The sequence below is a fragment of the Littorina saxatilis genome, linkage group LG6 (assembly GCF_037325665.1).
Source record: "Littorina saxatilis isolate snail1 linkage group LG6, US_GU_Lsax_2.0, whole genome shotgun sequence".
In the NCBI taxonomy this organism is placed as follows: domain Eukaryota; kingdom Metazoa; phylum Mollusca; class Gastropoda; order Littorinimorpha; family Littorinidae; genus Littorina; species Littorina saxatilis.
Window position 1 is genome coordinate 46,777,280 of NC_090250.1, and position 16,526 is coordinate 46,793,805.

Sequence of the window (16,526 nt, forward strand, 5' to 3'; positions counted from 1 at the left end):
TTTTCGAAATCGTGTTAAAAACTATTTCATCTTATTCCTTGTCGGTTCCTGATTCCAAAAACATATAGATATGATATGTTTGGATTAAAAACACACTCAGAAAGTTAAAACGAAGAGAGGTACAGTAAAGCGTGCTATGAAGCACAGCGCAATCGCTACCGCGCCAAACAGGCTCGTCACTTTCACTGCCTTTGCCATGAGCGGTGGACTGACGATGCTACGAGTATACGGTCTTGCGGCGTTGCATTGCGTTCAGTTTCATTCTGTGAGTTCCACAGCTTGACTAAATGTAGTAATTTCGCCTTACGCGACTTGTTTTAAATGTTGCTAAGGTTTCTTTTATCAGTCATGCACTGCAGCGACTGCAAAACTTTGGTTCCATCCTGTAAGGTTGTTTCATTTATTAGGAGTGTCAGGCATGACTTGGAAGATCGAGAACAGACGTGGAACCATCTGACTGCTAGAATCCTCTCTGTGTGTGTGTGTGTGTGTGTGTGTGTGTGTGTGTGTGTGTGTGTGTGTGTGTGTGTGTGTGTGTGTCTGTGTGTGTGTGTGTGTGTGTGTGTGTGTGTGTGTGTGTGCGTGTGTGTGTGTGTGTGTTAAGGGGTGGTTGAGAATGATGAGGAGGGGTGCAAAAGCTGTTATTACATGAAATATCTGGGGGAAACAACTAGAGCTGTTACATAATTTTCACATTTACAAGTCCAACTCAAATCAGACGGACATGCTCATTCATCTGAAAGTTGGCATGTGCAAATTACATCACAATCAATGCCATTATTAAATGCGAAACATGTAATAAGTGGTGTGTGTGTGTGTGTGTGTGTGTGTGTGTGTGTGTGTGTGTGCGTATGTATGTATGTGTGTGTGTGTGTGTGTGTGTGTGTGTGTGTGTGTGTGCGTATGTATGTATGTGTGTGTGTGTGTGTGTGTGTGTGTGTGTGTGTGTGTGTGTGTGTGTGTGTGTGTGTGTGTGTGTGTGTGTGTGTGTGTGTGTGTGTGTGTGTGTGTGTGTGTGTGTGTGTGTGTGTGTGTGTGTGCACGCAAAAGAGTGTGCATGCACAATCAAGTGTGTATGCACCTCAGCCTAAGAGAAAAAGCCTGAGTGCTCACACCATCCATCAACGGAATGCTAATGTGCATGCATATGACTTTCATCACAAAGGGAAAATCAAGTTTTTATAACCAAGTGCTATTACACCACCAACAGAGGAAAATGAGCTCAGGATGTTTTTTGTTGATGTATTGAACCAGCCAACAGTAGGCCATAAAATATGATGCTAATCAGGCAGGGGAAATAAACCAGCCCAGGCACAGCTATGAGTCATAGCCATGAAATAACTGTTGACAGTAATTGTGAGTTATGACTCTATGAGTGCCGTTATGCATATTCAACCATAATTAGCACTGGTGATCAATTGTTTCATACAGACTATTTTTCTTGTCTCTTGCAAAGTTATAATTACACTCTGAGCTGAAATGTCTGCAAAAGGACAAGGTAAACCTTCTTGCCTCTGGGGAATTATAAACCTGCTTCAATTGTCATCTATAAATTAATAGGAAAAGATACACATAATGTCCTTGACTGTAGACTCTAGGTACAGTAGCTATCCCTCACGTAATGCACTTGAGTAAACCAGTGATGGCGCTAATATTTTTTCAAACTGGTACACAAACTTTTATGATGAAAACTATCCAGAAAAAAAAGGTAGGCTGGTCATTGGAACCAGTAAGAGTCCAACTCAGAGTACTGGTTTTGTTGTTTTACCAGCAAAATAACGGTAGTTCTAAAAATCAACCGGTAGGTTATACCGGCAGCCAATTATTTTCCTGTATTTTCCTCATTTCAACCGGTACAATACCGGTAATTACCGGTTAACGCCAATACTGGTAAACTGTCCTCAATTGAACTCGAACACATATCAAACGCTGAAGAAGAAGAAGAAGAACTCTAACATTAATACTCAATACAGCCAATTTACTCCTCTTTTATGGATAATGTTCCAGGGGCATAACTCTCATCCTGCAGTGTAAACTTACGTCAAGTTGAATGATCATTTCCTTCTGTGATTGAAAGTGGACTCACTGGGTTGACAACACACTGTTCTTAGACCTCATCTACTTTCACAAAAAATGAAGAAAAGCAAATGCTCATATGACTCACCTTTTGTCATAGTAACATGAGTCTGGATCCAGATTCACAGGTTTCATCACAACTGGCACTACACACACACACAAAAACACAAAACAAAACAAAACCATGGCCCACCCAACAACAACCAAGAAAATATAAAGACATACAAAACCAATCTTCCCCCAACTGACCTGTGTAAATGTAATGCACCAGGGACGCCAAGGCTTCAGGGTCCACGTCTACTTTAAACAAAGCAAATGCTCATATATGACTCACCATTTGTCTCACGTATATTGAGTCTGGATCCAGATCCACATCTTTCATCACAAAAACTGTCACAACAATAAACAAGAAAACAAGAAAACAATCACAATTGTCCCCCAACTGACCTGTTTACACGTACTGCATGAGGAGCGCCAAGGCCTCAGGGTCCACATCCACTTTCAACAAGTAAAGCAAATGCTCATTATGACTAACCTTTTGTCATACGTAATATTAGTCTGGATCCAGATCCACATCTTTCATCACAACTGGCACTAAAAAAAAATAAAAAAAATAAAACCCACCCAACAATAACCAACAACGAAGAAAACAAACACAAACAAAAGCAATCTTCCCCCAACTGACCCGTGTACATGTACTGCACGAGGAGTTCCAAGGCCTCAGCGTCCACGTCTTTCAGCTCCACCTCCTCCATGGTGGCCTCGCGCACGTTGTTCATGAACATGGCCGCGAAGTAGTCGGAGGCCGCCGACAGCACCAGGCGATGGGCCGGCACCCGCTTGTTGGCGGCGATCAGCACCACGTCGCACAGTTGTCGCTTGGAGGCGCAGGTCTCCATCTTACGCATCAGACGCTCAGCGTGGTTGTGGGAGCAGAACTCATCAGAGCCCACCTCCTCCATCCGCCCACCGTTGGCGAGGGCGTGGGGGGCGTGGTGGTGGGGGTGGTGGAGGGGGAGCGGATGGTGCTGGGGGTGGCCGTGCCCGTTGTTCTGGAGGCTGGCATAGGTGTTGTGCACCAGGTACCTGTGGACACAAGAGAAGGGAGAGGGTGTTTGTGAATCCTCTGAAGACGGAATGTGGCTGCCTGAACAAAATGTTAAAATCAAGAGGGTGTTGTGACTCCTCTGAAGACTGAATGTGGGAGCTAGGAGGAAGGTGAAAATGAAAAGGGTGTTGTGACTCCCCAGTAGACCGAATGACCTAGCTAGATTGAAAGGTTAAACTCAAGAGGGTGTTGTGAATCCTCTGAAGACTGAATGTGGCAGCCTGAAAAAAAGGTAAAATCAAGGTGTCCTCTGTGGCTTCTTGAGTAAAAGGTGAAAATGACATTAAACACAATTTGTTTCCTTCTGCAGACGAATACAGAAAAGCACACATAAACTAGAGAATGGTATCCCTGACTTGGACTATTTGTAACCACCAACCGTCTGCCGAGTACAAGCAGTGTACACATAAAAAAGCTTTGTCCCCTCAGTGTATTAAAACACATTTCTCAAGCAAGCCTGCAATTTCACAAAGACACAAGCAATTCTGGTCTAGGGGGGGGGGGGGGGTCAACTAGCAATACAGAGTTCCTGTCTTCAGAGGATCCAGTCAGTCACTGCAATAGGTTTTTGACCGAAAGCAGGAGGACATGTGCAATTCAATACAGCAGCACTAGACCCAGACAGTCTTCTTCTTTTCGATCGCCGATCACACTTGGACAAGTTGGAGTCCAGATCTTGAGATATAATTAGTGGTCCTCTGCAGCGCAGCCACTGGCCCGTACAGCTTGTTGTGCAGGGACTCCGGCAATGGCCAGATTTCCTCTCTCAGCACCTGGTGGTTCCTGCAGTCTCCTAGGATGTGGGCCATTCTTCAGCTCTTGGCAAATATTATTTGTTGGTTACTTTGCACATTTTTTGTGTCTTCATGAATGGCAAAAGATTAAGTCAGTGTCCGTCAAATAACCGAAGACCTTTGTTATCTTCTGGTTGCCTTTCAATACAAAACTTTATAATCAAATTTTGTATGTTAAACCAAACAAACACTTAAATTGGCTGTGGTGAATAAGAAACAAATCTTTGATAACCAAGTATGTCAAGTCTGTGCAACGGATATATCACTTCTCCAGAATGTCACAGTAAATCGATCTCACTGGGGGGGAAAAAGTCTCAGAAATACTATGCCCCCACCATTGCTTCACGCCCTTTGTGTGCACTTTCATCGTTGTCATTGTGCGTGTTGAAATGTAGCATCTTCACAACATCATGGCTGCACAGAATACCTAGTCCATATCCATTCTCTTCTCTCACTACTACGCCTCACAACTTTAGGCCAAAGCTCCTTCTCTTCCTGCCAGGTGGGAAGTCTCCAGCCAACAGAGGGAGAAGGGGAGAGAGGGAGGCATTTCTAGCGGGTTTTTCTCGGCTCATCCAATTTGTCAGTCGCACAATAACAGGCGCCATTTGCCACGCAGCACCTGTCGTCTGCTTCCCTAATGACTGGAGGCTGGGGCAATGAATAAAAACTTCTACCCTCTTCATGTGCTGAACCAAGTGATTGTCAAGCCCAAGCGCCCGTAATTTACAATCGTTTTCTGTTCGGTTGTAAGTAGGAAACAGGGAAGCAGGAACGGAAAGTTAAAGACAGAAGGAAAATGAGTTCATAACTGCCACTCCCCGGGCCCTTCCCCCAAAAAACAGGAACGCAGACAGTAAGACAGACAGTCAGACAGACACAAAAACCACAGACACACGCGCAAACACACGCGCCAACACACACACACACACACACACACACACAAACATACAGAAAGAGAGGGGGTTAAGAGAAGGTAAGGACATTTACATTTCATTTTCAAGAGAAAAAACTGTAGTCAAGAACAGATACAGAGAGAAAGAGAGAGGGAGGGAGGGGGAGAAAGAGAGGGGGAGAGAGACAAAGAGAGGCAGACGGGGACATAGACACAGACTTGCAGTGTCAGAAAGAGAGGGGGAGAGAGACAAAGAGAGGCAGACGGGGACATAGACACAGACTTGCAGTGTCAGAAAGAGAGGGGGAGAGAGACAAAGAGAGGCAGACGGGGACATAGACACAGACTTGCAGAGTCAGAAAGAGAGGAGTTGGAGTTGGGCGAGAAGACAAAGACGACGGTCTTTAACATTTAAATTCGAATTTAAAATGGAACTCTAAACGGAAAAGAACTATGACATTCTCTGCCCAAGTTATCCCCGCATTGCAACTCTAATAAACAAGACCCCCTTTCCACACAGCACCAAAGGCCAAACAAACATGAAACCAATTGAGAAACAAAAAATCAAGTTAAGTTCACGATAAATACACGGAAAGTTCAAACAAACACGTAAGCACAGCGAAATATCTAAAGATCAAGTCAATAGAAATGTGCAGCCAAATGTCAGACGACAAGTAAATCCCTAGAGCGGCGGGTGACACAAGGGTCTCTCGAGAGCTGCCATCTGGTGACCCAACACAACAAGCAGAGGGTGTAATCCGACCCAGTGATTCCATTGCCAAAGGAAGAGGGCGGGTTGCAGTTAAAAAGCACTGTCCTTCCCGTGTAAACGATGCGGCTCAGTCACCACATCTTCTTCTTCTTCTTCTTCTTCTTCTTCTTCTTCTTCTTCTTCTTCTTCGTTTATGGGCTGAAACTCCCACGTTAACTCATGTTTTTGCACGAGTGGGCTTTTACGTGTATGAGCGTTTCACCCCGCCATTCAGGCAGCCATACACCGCTGTCGGGGGAAGTCACCATCTCAGATCTGGCTCGGTACCTACATACGGTAAGGCCACCACTCCACTTGCACAACTACCAAGCATCAACAACGTGGATGTTTTCTGTGCACAGTTGGATTTGTTTTTTTAATGAATTCATTTCACAGCTTTTTTCACTGATGTAGATCTATGTTAAACTTTCCCAACATTTATACTCTTCACAGAGAACACACATGCTGCTGAATGTTGATATGCGTCCAAGTGGAGGGATGGCCTCATCCTACCCAAGGCTGGCCACGTCTGAGATGGCTAGCAAAATCGTTCACACAAGAACTCAGAAGGACTGTGCCTTTAACGAAAACCGAGTGACATTCTGACATTTGAAAGGAGATAAGGTTGCACTTCCTTATTCTCGACTTCAGACTGTCGCACCCTTACGATTCAGAAGGGTGTGACTATAGTTGTCAAATAAAATGTTATGTTTGTGCTAAGAAAAAGTACGACCTGCGCTTTTCATTTTAACCTGGTTCGATCCAACAAAGTTGCGTAAGTCGTTCTAGTTCCTTCTCAGGTTAGGGGGCAATGAACTGACAGGTACGAGATGTTATTGTAAAGACTCCAAGTCCAACATTTCTAAGTTCGTTTTATGGTTTTCAACATTTAAAGAGCACAGGTAAACTAGACCAAACAGAATGTACAGTCTGCAAATGATAGAAAAAATAAATGCAGTCAAAAAAACAAATAGTTGAAGAAAACCTCTACTAAAACGTTAAGCACGTGCTAGTAAACCTTCAAAGACAGACAGAAACACGCAAAAGAAACTCGTCCGACCAGAAGAGGAAGATACAAAAACAAAACATTCTAGACATTCTTTCTTTATTTGGCGTTTAACGTCGTTTTCAACCACGAAGGTTATATCGCGACGGGGAAAGGGGGGAGATGGGATAGAGCCACTTGTCAATTGTTTCTTGTTCACAAAAGCACTAATCAAAAATTTGCTCCAGGGGCTTGCAACGTAGTACAATGTATTACCTTACTGGGAGAATGCAAGTTTCCAGTACAAAGGACTTGACATTTCTTACATACTGCTTGACTAAAATCTTTACAAAAATTGACTATATTCTATACAAGAAACACTTAACAAGGGTAAAAAGAGAAACAGAATCCGTTAGTCGCCTCTTACGACGGGTAAATTCTTCCCCCAAACCCGCGGGGGGTATTCCAGACATCGGAAGGCAGAGAAAAGCAATGGAAGAAACGGTTCGCCATCCATGCCGGACAAAAACAAAACCGACCAAGCAACAAAAATGAAACCTACCCAAAAAAGACAAACAGCAAACACACACACCCACACACACACCCACACACACACACACACACACACACACACACACACACACACACACACACACACACACACACAAACCCATATAAAAAAAACAGCGGCAAAAACGTACAGCATGTCAGGCTGTGCACCTATTGCAGAGTGCAGCCGGTGAATGGGGAAATGATGAGGGCAGGCCGGAGCATCAGGAAGTCATCAAAGGCAAGGGGGAGGAGACAGGAAGGGGGTGCTAACGGTTTAGATGTCAGCGGGGCTGGGAATGTGTCAGGCGATGGCGCCAGCCCCCTACCCTACGACTCCCTGGGGTCTACCCTGGGTGCCTGCCTCTCAGGTTATCTCGGCGCTCCTGTTCAACCCCTTCCCCCGTCCGGTCTCCGAAGATAGTCAGTACCAGTTATTGATTTTAAATGCACGGTGACTCCAGCTGTGAGAGAGAGAGAGAGAGAGAGAGAGAGAGAGAGAGAGAGAGAGAGAGAGAGATAGAGAGAGAGAGAGAGAGAGAGAGAGAGGCAGACAGACAGACAGAGAGGGAGACAGAGAGAGGGAGACAGGCAGACAGACGGAGCATCATCAAGATCTGCAAAAAAATGACAGGTCTGCAGCAACAGCCGTTTATGGCGTCATCATCGCGCGCGACAAACTGGCGTCACGGTTGATTTACGGTTCACAGGACTTGTCAGTACTGATGGCCTCATCCCCAGCTTTCCAGGCAAATGTTCAGGGATTTATGTTTCCGCTGTGATGCGTTTCCCGCTAACTCTCTTTTCACACGCTGCCGGCCAGTAGCAGAACATCAATGATGCCAGACGCCACAGAGAATAGCCGTGGCAGCGCAATCAAAACTTGTGATGACATACTCTTTTCAAATATGTCTGGATTGGCCCAGGGGAGGCCGATGGGTGCGGTGACGTTTAATACTTCAGGGGGAGTTTAGGATTATTCGGCAGTTCTCTGTGGACAGGCGGGGGCGTCATTAAAAGCTATGAGGATGAACAAAACTCGCACACGTGAATATGCATTGATAACAACCAAGTAAAGTTCTAAGGTTCTAACAAAGATATTCTACTGCAACGTTCTCAGCGTAGCAGTGAAAGATCGTCGGTTCTAACATCATCCAATGAAGACGTTTAGCAGTGGCTTGGTGTATCACCTAAACTGTATAACCAGATGCTGCCTTACGGGACAGAAAACTTGCGCGGCCTGTCTGGGTGCGTCCAGGTTTGGTCAAATGGGGGGGGGGGGGGGTGTGTGGTTCAGTCAATAACAGTATTTTATTTTTGTAAGTAACAAACTTACTTGAGTGTACCGGTGCCACAGTTTGCAATCAAAGACCACACGTCACCACAGGGACACCACAGGGACACAGCACGGTACCAAACATGTCCGAACATTTCACGTGTTCCCGCGTTAAACGCTTGACCCAGTGTGATAAGTGTACTTTACCGAACTACCTCCGACACTGCCATGTTGAGAATACACTGGATGCACAAGAGATTTAGCCGCATCTACACAACAGAATCAAACTCAAACAGCATCGATGATAACGCAAAGAAGACCAACAACTGCACTAGAAAAACACAGAAAAGCATCTCTGGGCATTCCACTGGGCTCCTCAGAGGTCTCTATGGTTATCTAATGGAACCATGAAGACTCTTCCACCAGGGGTTGGGATGGCCAGAGAGCAACCAAGGAACAACTCTTGCTGGTGTTGTTTTAGCCAGCCATGCAGAGGGCTTGCTAAAGCGGTGACTGCATGAGTGTAGACGTGGTGTGTGGTAACGTACGTTGCTTGTCGCTCTAATTGCCTTGCAAAGGAGATGTACAAAAGACAAAGTGATGCAGGTATAGGAATCCGGAAAAAAACCATGTGCTCAAGTACAACTTAGGAGAACCAGATATCTAATATATTTACGTTTTAAAATGACTAATTATATGCATACATTCTATTGTCAAGGCTATGCATCACTATCTGAATGCTTTTTTTAGATATGAAAATTGATGACCGAAATCTTACACTGCTGCCTCTGAAAATCGTCTAATCCGATAATTCCAATGTTTGCTAAGTGCACAAGCGAACGACAACCATCAAGACACGAAGTCCTGACTTAGTCCTGTCAATACACGAATCGTCTCTAGAGCTCCATGACATTACAGAAAATCAATCTTAAAGTACTCTAATCGTAAATCTGCAAAATAATTATTAATTCATCCAAAACATCACCACGCTTCACAGAAAGCAACCAGGATGTCGAATTTTGGTATTTGTGCAAGTGGACGGATGGCCAGATATTAGGAGATGGTGAGCAGGGCGGAGATGCACGAGAAAGAAACCAACCCGATGGGAGCCAATGGGAGCCGGTGGGAGCCAATGGGAGCCGATGGGAGCCGATGGGAGCCAATGGGAGCCAGCCGCGGCGTTGGATTGGTTGACATTGAGATTTCAAACAATCAGGCCCCGTGGTTTGTTCTTTCCCGTTTTAGGGTGGTACCCACTTTCGCTTTGTGCCCCTCAGTCGAGAAGGCTGTTTTGGCAGGAGGGATTGCGCCTTTAACGTGACGGAACCAGCGTCATCCATTTGGCACTGGTCATAACACTGACCACAGGTGAGCGGGTCAATCCCTTGATGTCCGTCTGGCCTCGTCGTTTGCCCAAACAGTGCTCACCACGCTTCAACGCCTCTGGTGGGAGAGGCTGTGTAACTGTGATTTGTGGTGAGATGCACGCGGTTTGACCACTGCCAAGGACAACACTCCTACCGTGATCAACCAGGTAAATACTGAAGTTCAGGTAAGTATATTATTGGTGGTGTTCGTGGTGGTGGCGGTGGTAGTAGCAGTAGTAGTAGTAGGGGGAGGAGGAGAAAAAGTCATCGTATAGTAGCAAATGTAGATGTCTGAATTTGCCCTCTCTCTCGGGCACTGTGTGTGTGTGTGTGTGTGTGTGTGTGTGTGTGTGTGTGTGTGTGTGTGTGTGTGTGTGTGTGTGTCTGCGTGCGTGCGTGTATATATGTGTGCGTTTAAGTGTGTCTGTGTGTGCGTACGTGCGTGCGTGCGTGACGGATTTTGAAAAAAAAGAGCCTGAAGGACAGGGGGGCCAAACCTCAGAAGCAGAGCAGGATGACATTGAAGGGCAAAGGAAGCTGGCGACGCCATGTCTAGATCAGAAGAAAGACAAACGAGCAGGGCAAAAGTTATTGGCTTCATAAAACTCTCTCCTGGGTGCCTCGTCTTCCTTCAATCAGGCAGCCATGGCGTCACGCTCGAGGGAAGGGCGAGGGTCTAATGGGGAAACAGCGTTTACTTTCCCCACGCTTCGCTTCCTTCTCACAACCCCGCGACTCCATATTTTTCACATTGTGACGTTTTGGCGAAAGGAAACAGAATGACGCAAAAGTTTGCAGCTTTGACGCAGACACTTGATGGACGTGCTCGTACGCTTATGCCCTTCACGTTTGCATGCTAGACTAAATATTAACAGAACTAAATGAATGTCGGCTACATAATTTCCACTCTAGAATTCCATCCGCCATTGCTTTCCATGGTTTGCAATAGTTCTGGCTGAGTTCAGAAGTAAGCAACATATTACCTAATGCTTTCACGGAGCTGCGGTTTTAGGAGGGCGGGGGAATGGGGGTTGGCACATTTCAGCCACTTTCTCTGAAGTTATGTGTAATACCTCACTCACCCCTTCGGAAGAGAAAGTACAGAATTTGTGAATATATCCATCAAACACAGAATCAGCATAATTATATATATACCTACTCCTGAGTAGTTAGCGACAAGAAGATAAAGCCAACATTTGCAGTTTTGTCAGAGCTTTGGTCACTGGTCACCACCCACGGCAGTAGAGTTTTACTGCCCTAGTAAGCATTCCGTAAACCATGAGGTTCACCCGAGGGCGGAAGACAAAGAGAGACACCCAATCTAATTTCAGCTGAAACCAATTTTCAACCCACGAACGTCACAATGCGCCCAGCAGGCTGTTACACTCTGTGCTCCAATTCCTACACCTATACCCAACTCATCCCCTCCCCCAAGCCCCCCCCCCCCCCTTCCCTCTTAAAAAAAAGCAGCAGCAGCAGCGGCGACGGATGTCATTTGCAGGCGTCAATCTTGAAGGCGGTTAAAAAAGAAAAAGGCAGGTAATGTTCCAGAAGGGGAGCTAGGCGACTTCAAAGAGATAGATGCATGCAATGAAGCCTGCACCGCACTTTTTGGGGGTAGGAAACCCCGTTGTTTCTTAGCTGATGGAACAATTAGTTCCACGCTGTTTCTAGCGGCCCTGAAAACTCACCAGCTTGTCCCTACGCACTCAAAAACTCAGCAGGGATTTTCTACCAAGTAAAAGAGGGAAACACACGCTGGGAGCCCAGTAAAAATACAAACAGATACAGTGGCACCTCCCATTTACCCCCCCCCCCCCCCCCCTCCTGTAAGACCTTGCTTTTTCTGGATTTTTTTGACGACATACATTTTGTAAAATGTACATCCGTTTTAAGACTCCCTCGTTTTTTGTTGTTGGGTATTTTTTTAGTCTTAAAAAGTATGTATGTTTGTTTGCTTAACGCCCAGCCGACCACGAAGGGCCATATCAGGGCGGTGCTGCTTTGACATATAACGTGCGCCACACACAAGACAGAAGTCGCAGCACAGGCTTCATGTCTCACCCAGTCACATTATTCTGACACCGGACCAACCAGTCCTAGCACTAACCACATAATGCCAAACGCCAGGCGGAGCAGCCACTAGATTGCCCATTTTAAAGTCTTAGGTATGACCCGGCCGGGGTTCGAACCCACGACCTCCCGATCACGAGGCGGACGCCTCACCACTAGGCCAACCGTGTCTTAAAAAGTAGGTTTCACTATATGCAGGTCATTTAGAACTCAGCCCCAGGTCAACGATGCGTGAAGAGTGTGCGAACGAGTAGAATGTTTTAACTGCACAATTTGGCTGTTTTTCGCTGGCTCTGTCTGTTTCGGTATCTACAATTACTGTGAATAATAGCTCCCATCCCCATACCCCTCCCCGACTGAAGAAGAAGATGATGATGATGATGACGTTGCTGCTGATATGAGAAAAGACTGAAAGGCCAATAAAATTCCCTACTTTACTTAATGCGGTGGGGGGGGGGGGGGGGGGAGAGGGGGGAGAGAGAGAGATAGAGAGAAAGAGAGAAAGAGAGAAAGAGAGAGAGAGAGAGAGAGACAGACAGAGACAGAGAGACAGACAGAGAGAGAGACAGACAGAGAGAAAGAGAGAGAGAGAAAAAAAGAAAGAGAGAGAGAGAGAGAGAGAGAGAGAGAAAAAAAGAGAGAGAGAGAATCTGTAAAAACAACCTCAATCAACCTGCTCATATACATTGCCTTATACTGCCTTCTGTCACATTTGACAATGCAAGAAACACATTCGTGCTGATGCCAATTTCTGAAAAATAAGACAAGACAAAAATGTCTCTGCCATTTCGAAAAGGTGCGCAGTGAAGCGGCGGAACCCACATCGAATTCGCAAATCACGCGTGCAGCCGCGGTCACAAAAGTAACATTTCTAATAAATAAATAAATAAAAGGTTTATAGAGAGCAAGTCTCAATAGCGACCACCGTTTTTCAAGGTGGGCAAACAAAAAACAACAACAACATAGGATGTGCAACACTTACGTTCTGGTATTCACCGATCGGACACGTACAGAAAACGAACGGCTTGCAACATGACTGTGGCGTTCGGCATGCACGCACTTGAAGGGAAACACGGTCAGTCGGCAGACCTATCAATAAAAGACACGCTTGAGTCGTGGGCAACTTTTTACCTTGTCCCCCCCAGCCTATGAATAATTTGCCCTGTTCCTTTTTAGCAAGGGTTTAACCCCGAAGAGCTCTTTGTGTTGGCTAAAGAAATATCGGCCCACCGGCTTTTACGCGTGGTGAATAATTTATGAACGCACGTACAGGTACAAAAAGGTGACTTTTGGAACATTGTAGCTCAGCAAACAGATCGATAATGTAAGCTTTTCCCCCCTGTCCGAATAACAGAAAGCCATGCAGGTTCAGACACATACACAAAAAGAGGGGAATGGGAGGGACATATACAGAGAGAGAGAGAGAGAGAGAGAGAGAGACACACACACACAGAGACAGAGAGAGAGAGACACACACAGAGAGAGACAGAGAAAGAGAGAGAGAGACAGAGAGAGAGAGCGAGAAAGAGAGAGAGATAGAGAGAGAGAGATTGTCCTGCTTTGTTTGTTGTCAAGTAAGGCCCGCCCCCACCCCCCCTCTCTTTCTCTCTCTCTCTCTCTCTCTCTCTCTCTCTCTCTCTCTCTCTTTCACCCACACACACACACACACACACGCACACACACACACACAGCTTCTTAATCCAACGCCAACGATGCCCAACATAGAAAGCAGATTGATGTTATCACTTGATAAATCACACGCTGAGGGACAACCTAAAACCCCTGATGTTACCCGAAATCTTAGTTATATTCTCCACGCCATCCAACACTCGCCATCAAAGGACCAGCAACCCTTTCCCGTCCCCCATTTAGACTTACCTCCGTACTCTTCCTTCACGCTGCGTCTCACAGATAAAGAGGAATCTCGTCACTTGCACAACACTTGAAGGCGATTAATTTGTTTTCAAGTCTCGTTCCTATCTTCACAGCGACAACCCGCCATGCAAAAGAGTATCTTTAACAACCGGGTCTTGGGATCTCCTCTCTTCTGGAATCCTTGTTTTCACACAAGATTGGAACGAACAGAAACCCGTACAAGCGAAGAAAGAGACAACTGGTTGGGAAATGATAAAGTTCTCAGTCGGGACTGACGATCTAACAGCGAACGACAAGAAGAAAAAGAAGAAACGAAGAAACTTGCTTTATATAGATCTATGGGCTTGAGAGAGCGACTGTGCGACACACACACACACACCGCCACCACTATCAACAATAACGACGAGTAAGATACACATAACATTACGAGCAGCAACATTGTGCATAATCATTCTCCCGGAAGGAAAACGGACGCGAAGCTGATCAGCAGCTCTTTTCACGCTCGAAGTCGCATCACAGATATCTTTCGCCGCATTGAGAACACAACTGCATCGGATTTCCATTACAGGCTGCCATTTTCAGCTTACAGACACAGTCCGTCTTGTGTAAACGATTCGCCCCGGCTTCCTTTCTCCGATCTGACCAGGATTTGACATTGGATAAGGTCATCTCTTTGCTTGGACACATACCAACAATCAAGGGCTGAGCTGATTCGTGTGCAGAGCAAAATAATGTCTCACAACTACTGGTGTGTGTATTTTAAAGTAATTAACTTATTCAAAAAATCTATGCTCAGGAAACTGTCAGTGTGTTGATTTGGGGTATGTGTGCAAGTGGGCGTGGAGGGTGCTAGGTTGGGGTATATTGTCAAGTGGGCGTGGAGGGTGCTAGGTCTTCTCGCATGCCAAAGTCTGGGCAGATCTAAGACAGTGAGCGGAACTGTTTTCACGAGGACTGCGTCTTTAAGCCTGCCATTTGCATCTTACAGAGAGACGATCATCCTGCGATCGGAACAATACCAGCAAGAGATCCCTCCTATTCATTTGGCCATTTTCAGCTTTCAGAAACACAAACTGTGATCGCTTCAAACACAGCGAGGGATCCCAAATCATGTCCGCCATCTTCAGATTAAAGAATCTGTTATCTTCACAACAAAAGCAAGAGATCGCTATTCATGTCAGCCATTTTCAGCTTTCAGAAAGAAAACCTGTGGTCGCAACCACAAGAGCAGGAAAGAATCTCTATTCATGACAGCCATTTCTGCAACAGAGGCATAACTAACTCTAATGTCAAAGCAACAGTTACAGACCTCTTTTCACGCTAGCTATTTCTGCAGCATAATGATGCCGAAAATCTGTGATCAAAGCAATATTAACAGATCCCTTTCCATGCAAGCCATTTCTGTAACAAAGGCAAACCCTATGATCGAAAAATCATTGCTGTGACTGCCATTTCTCATTACAGACAAGTTCTGGTTGTAATTAAGGCAGCAGCAATCAGCTGAATTACTTTCTTGCTGCCTGGTTTTCATTACAGCAAAAAATAAGAAGTTTCACCCATCCGATAACACGGGATGGCAGGAGGGATGATGGGAGAGAACGGTTGATTTATAGGCACTTATTTTGTTTCTTAATCTCATGCAGGAGAGAAAATAATAAGTGATTGAAACATAGCAGCAAAAAGTCCCTTTTCTTGTCATCCTGGCTGTTACAAAGTAGTCTAGACAAACCACAGATCGATCACAACAAAATAGCTCTGGACCATAACTAATAGCATCTCGGAAAAACCTGTCAGTGCAAAAACAACAACAACAGATCACCACAACGCCTACAATTAAGCCGATTCAAAGAAACGCCAGTAATTCCAACATCAATGCATCCCCATCGATGCCAGGCTTACAATTTTGGCTATAATGAAAACATCAGTGATCCCAAAACTAATGCATTACAATCCATGCCGGGCTTACAATTTTGGCTATTGAATTACAAAGAACATCAGTAATCCCAATACCAATGCGGCACCATCCATCCCATCCCAGCCAGTTTTTCGTTACAGAAAGAATTAAGCGCTGCCATCACTCAATATCCCGCATCAGTGGATCAGCAAGGAACAACGGATGCGCTCGATGGCGTCCGAATGGCCCGCACCAGACGACATGGACGATGCACAGCGAAGGCGTGTTAAGCAGGAAATTGCCCTTTTACACTGCAGACTGAAACGATACTGTGGTGTCTGTACTTCAACCCGGTTTGGCCTTTGGTTTTGTGTCGATAATTCTGTCACATTGGTTCAAACAAAATGTTACTCAAAAGACATGACATGTTACAATTAACAGTTTGCAACGAGGACACGATCTCAAGCTGATATCACCTGACCAAAACATTACAATATTACACACATCTCCATGATGGCGGACTTGACAAGAATAAACCAGAAGAACAAATTCTGGGGGTGGGTGGGGAACTTAAGCAGAACAGATGAATCTACAGGGGCAAGATTCAAGCTCCTTCTGAACAGAATCCTAAAACCGTTTTTTTGCCATTTGCAATTTGTTTTCAGAAATCTCTAACATTAAAGCTTAGGCCTAAAAAAAAAATAGGTGTGGTTACGGTAACCCGACCTACCCTATTTTTAGGGGCCGATCCTATAACTTTTTATTACATTTGTCACAAAAAAACACACACAAAAAAAACGAGTGCAAAAAACGCAATGAAAGCGAAAGCGCCCGTGTCGCACACTTATTTCCCTGTCAAGTAGGTTTAATTTGTACACATTAG

General features: G+C 45.3%; 1 protein-coding gene across 2 annotated transcripts in view; it reads right to left on the reverse strand.

The window, feature by feature from the left end:
- Positions 1 to 16,526, reverse strand: part of LOC138969355 (kelch-like protein 5) — a 110,473-nt gene that overhangs the window by 24,800 nt on the left and 69,147 nt on the right. For both annotated transcript variants that reach the window (XM_070342128.1, XM_070342129.1), the window contains one exon: positions 2,762 to 3,162. In XM_070342128.1, the coding sequence (XP_070198229.1) occupies positions 2,762 to 3,162 (401 nt within the window). The remainder of the gene's footprint in view (positions 1 to 2,761; positions 3,163 to 16,526) is intronic.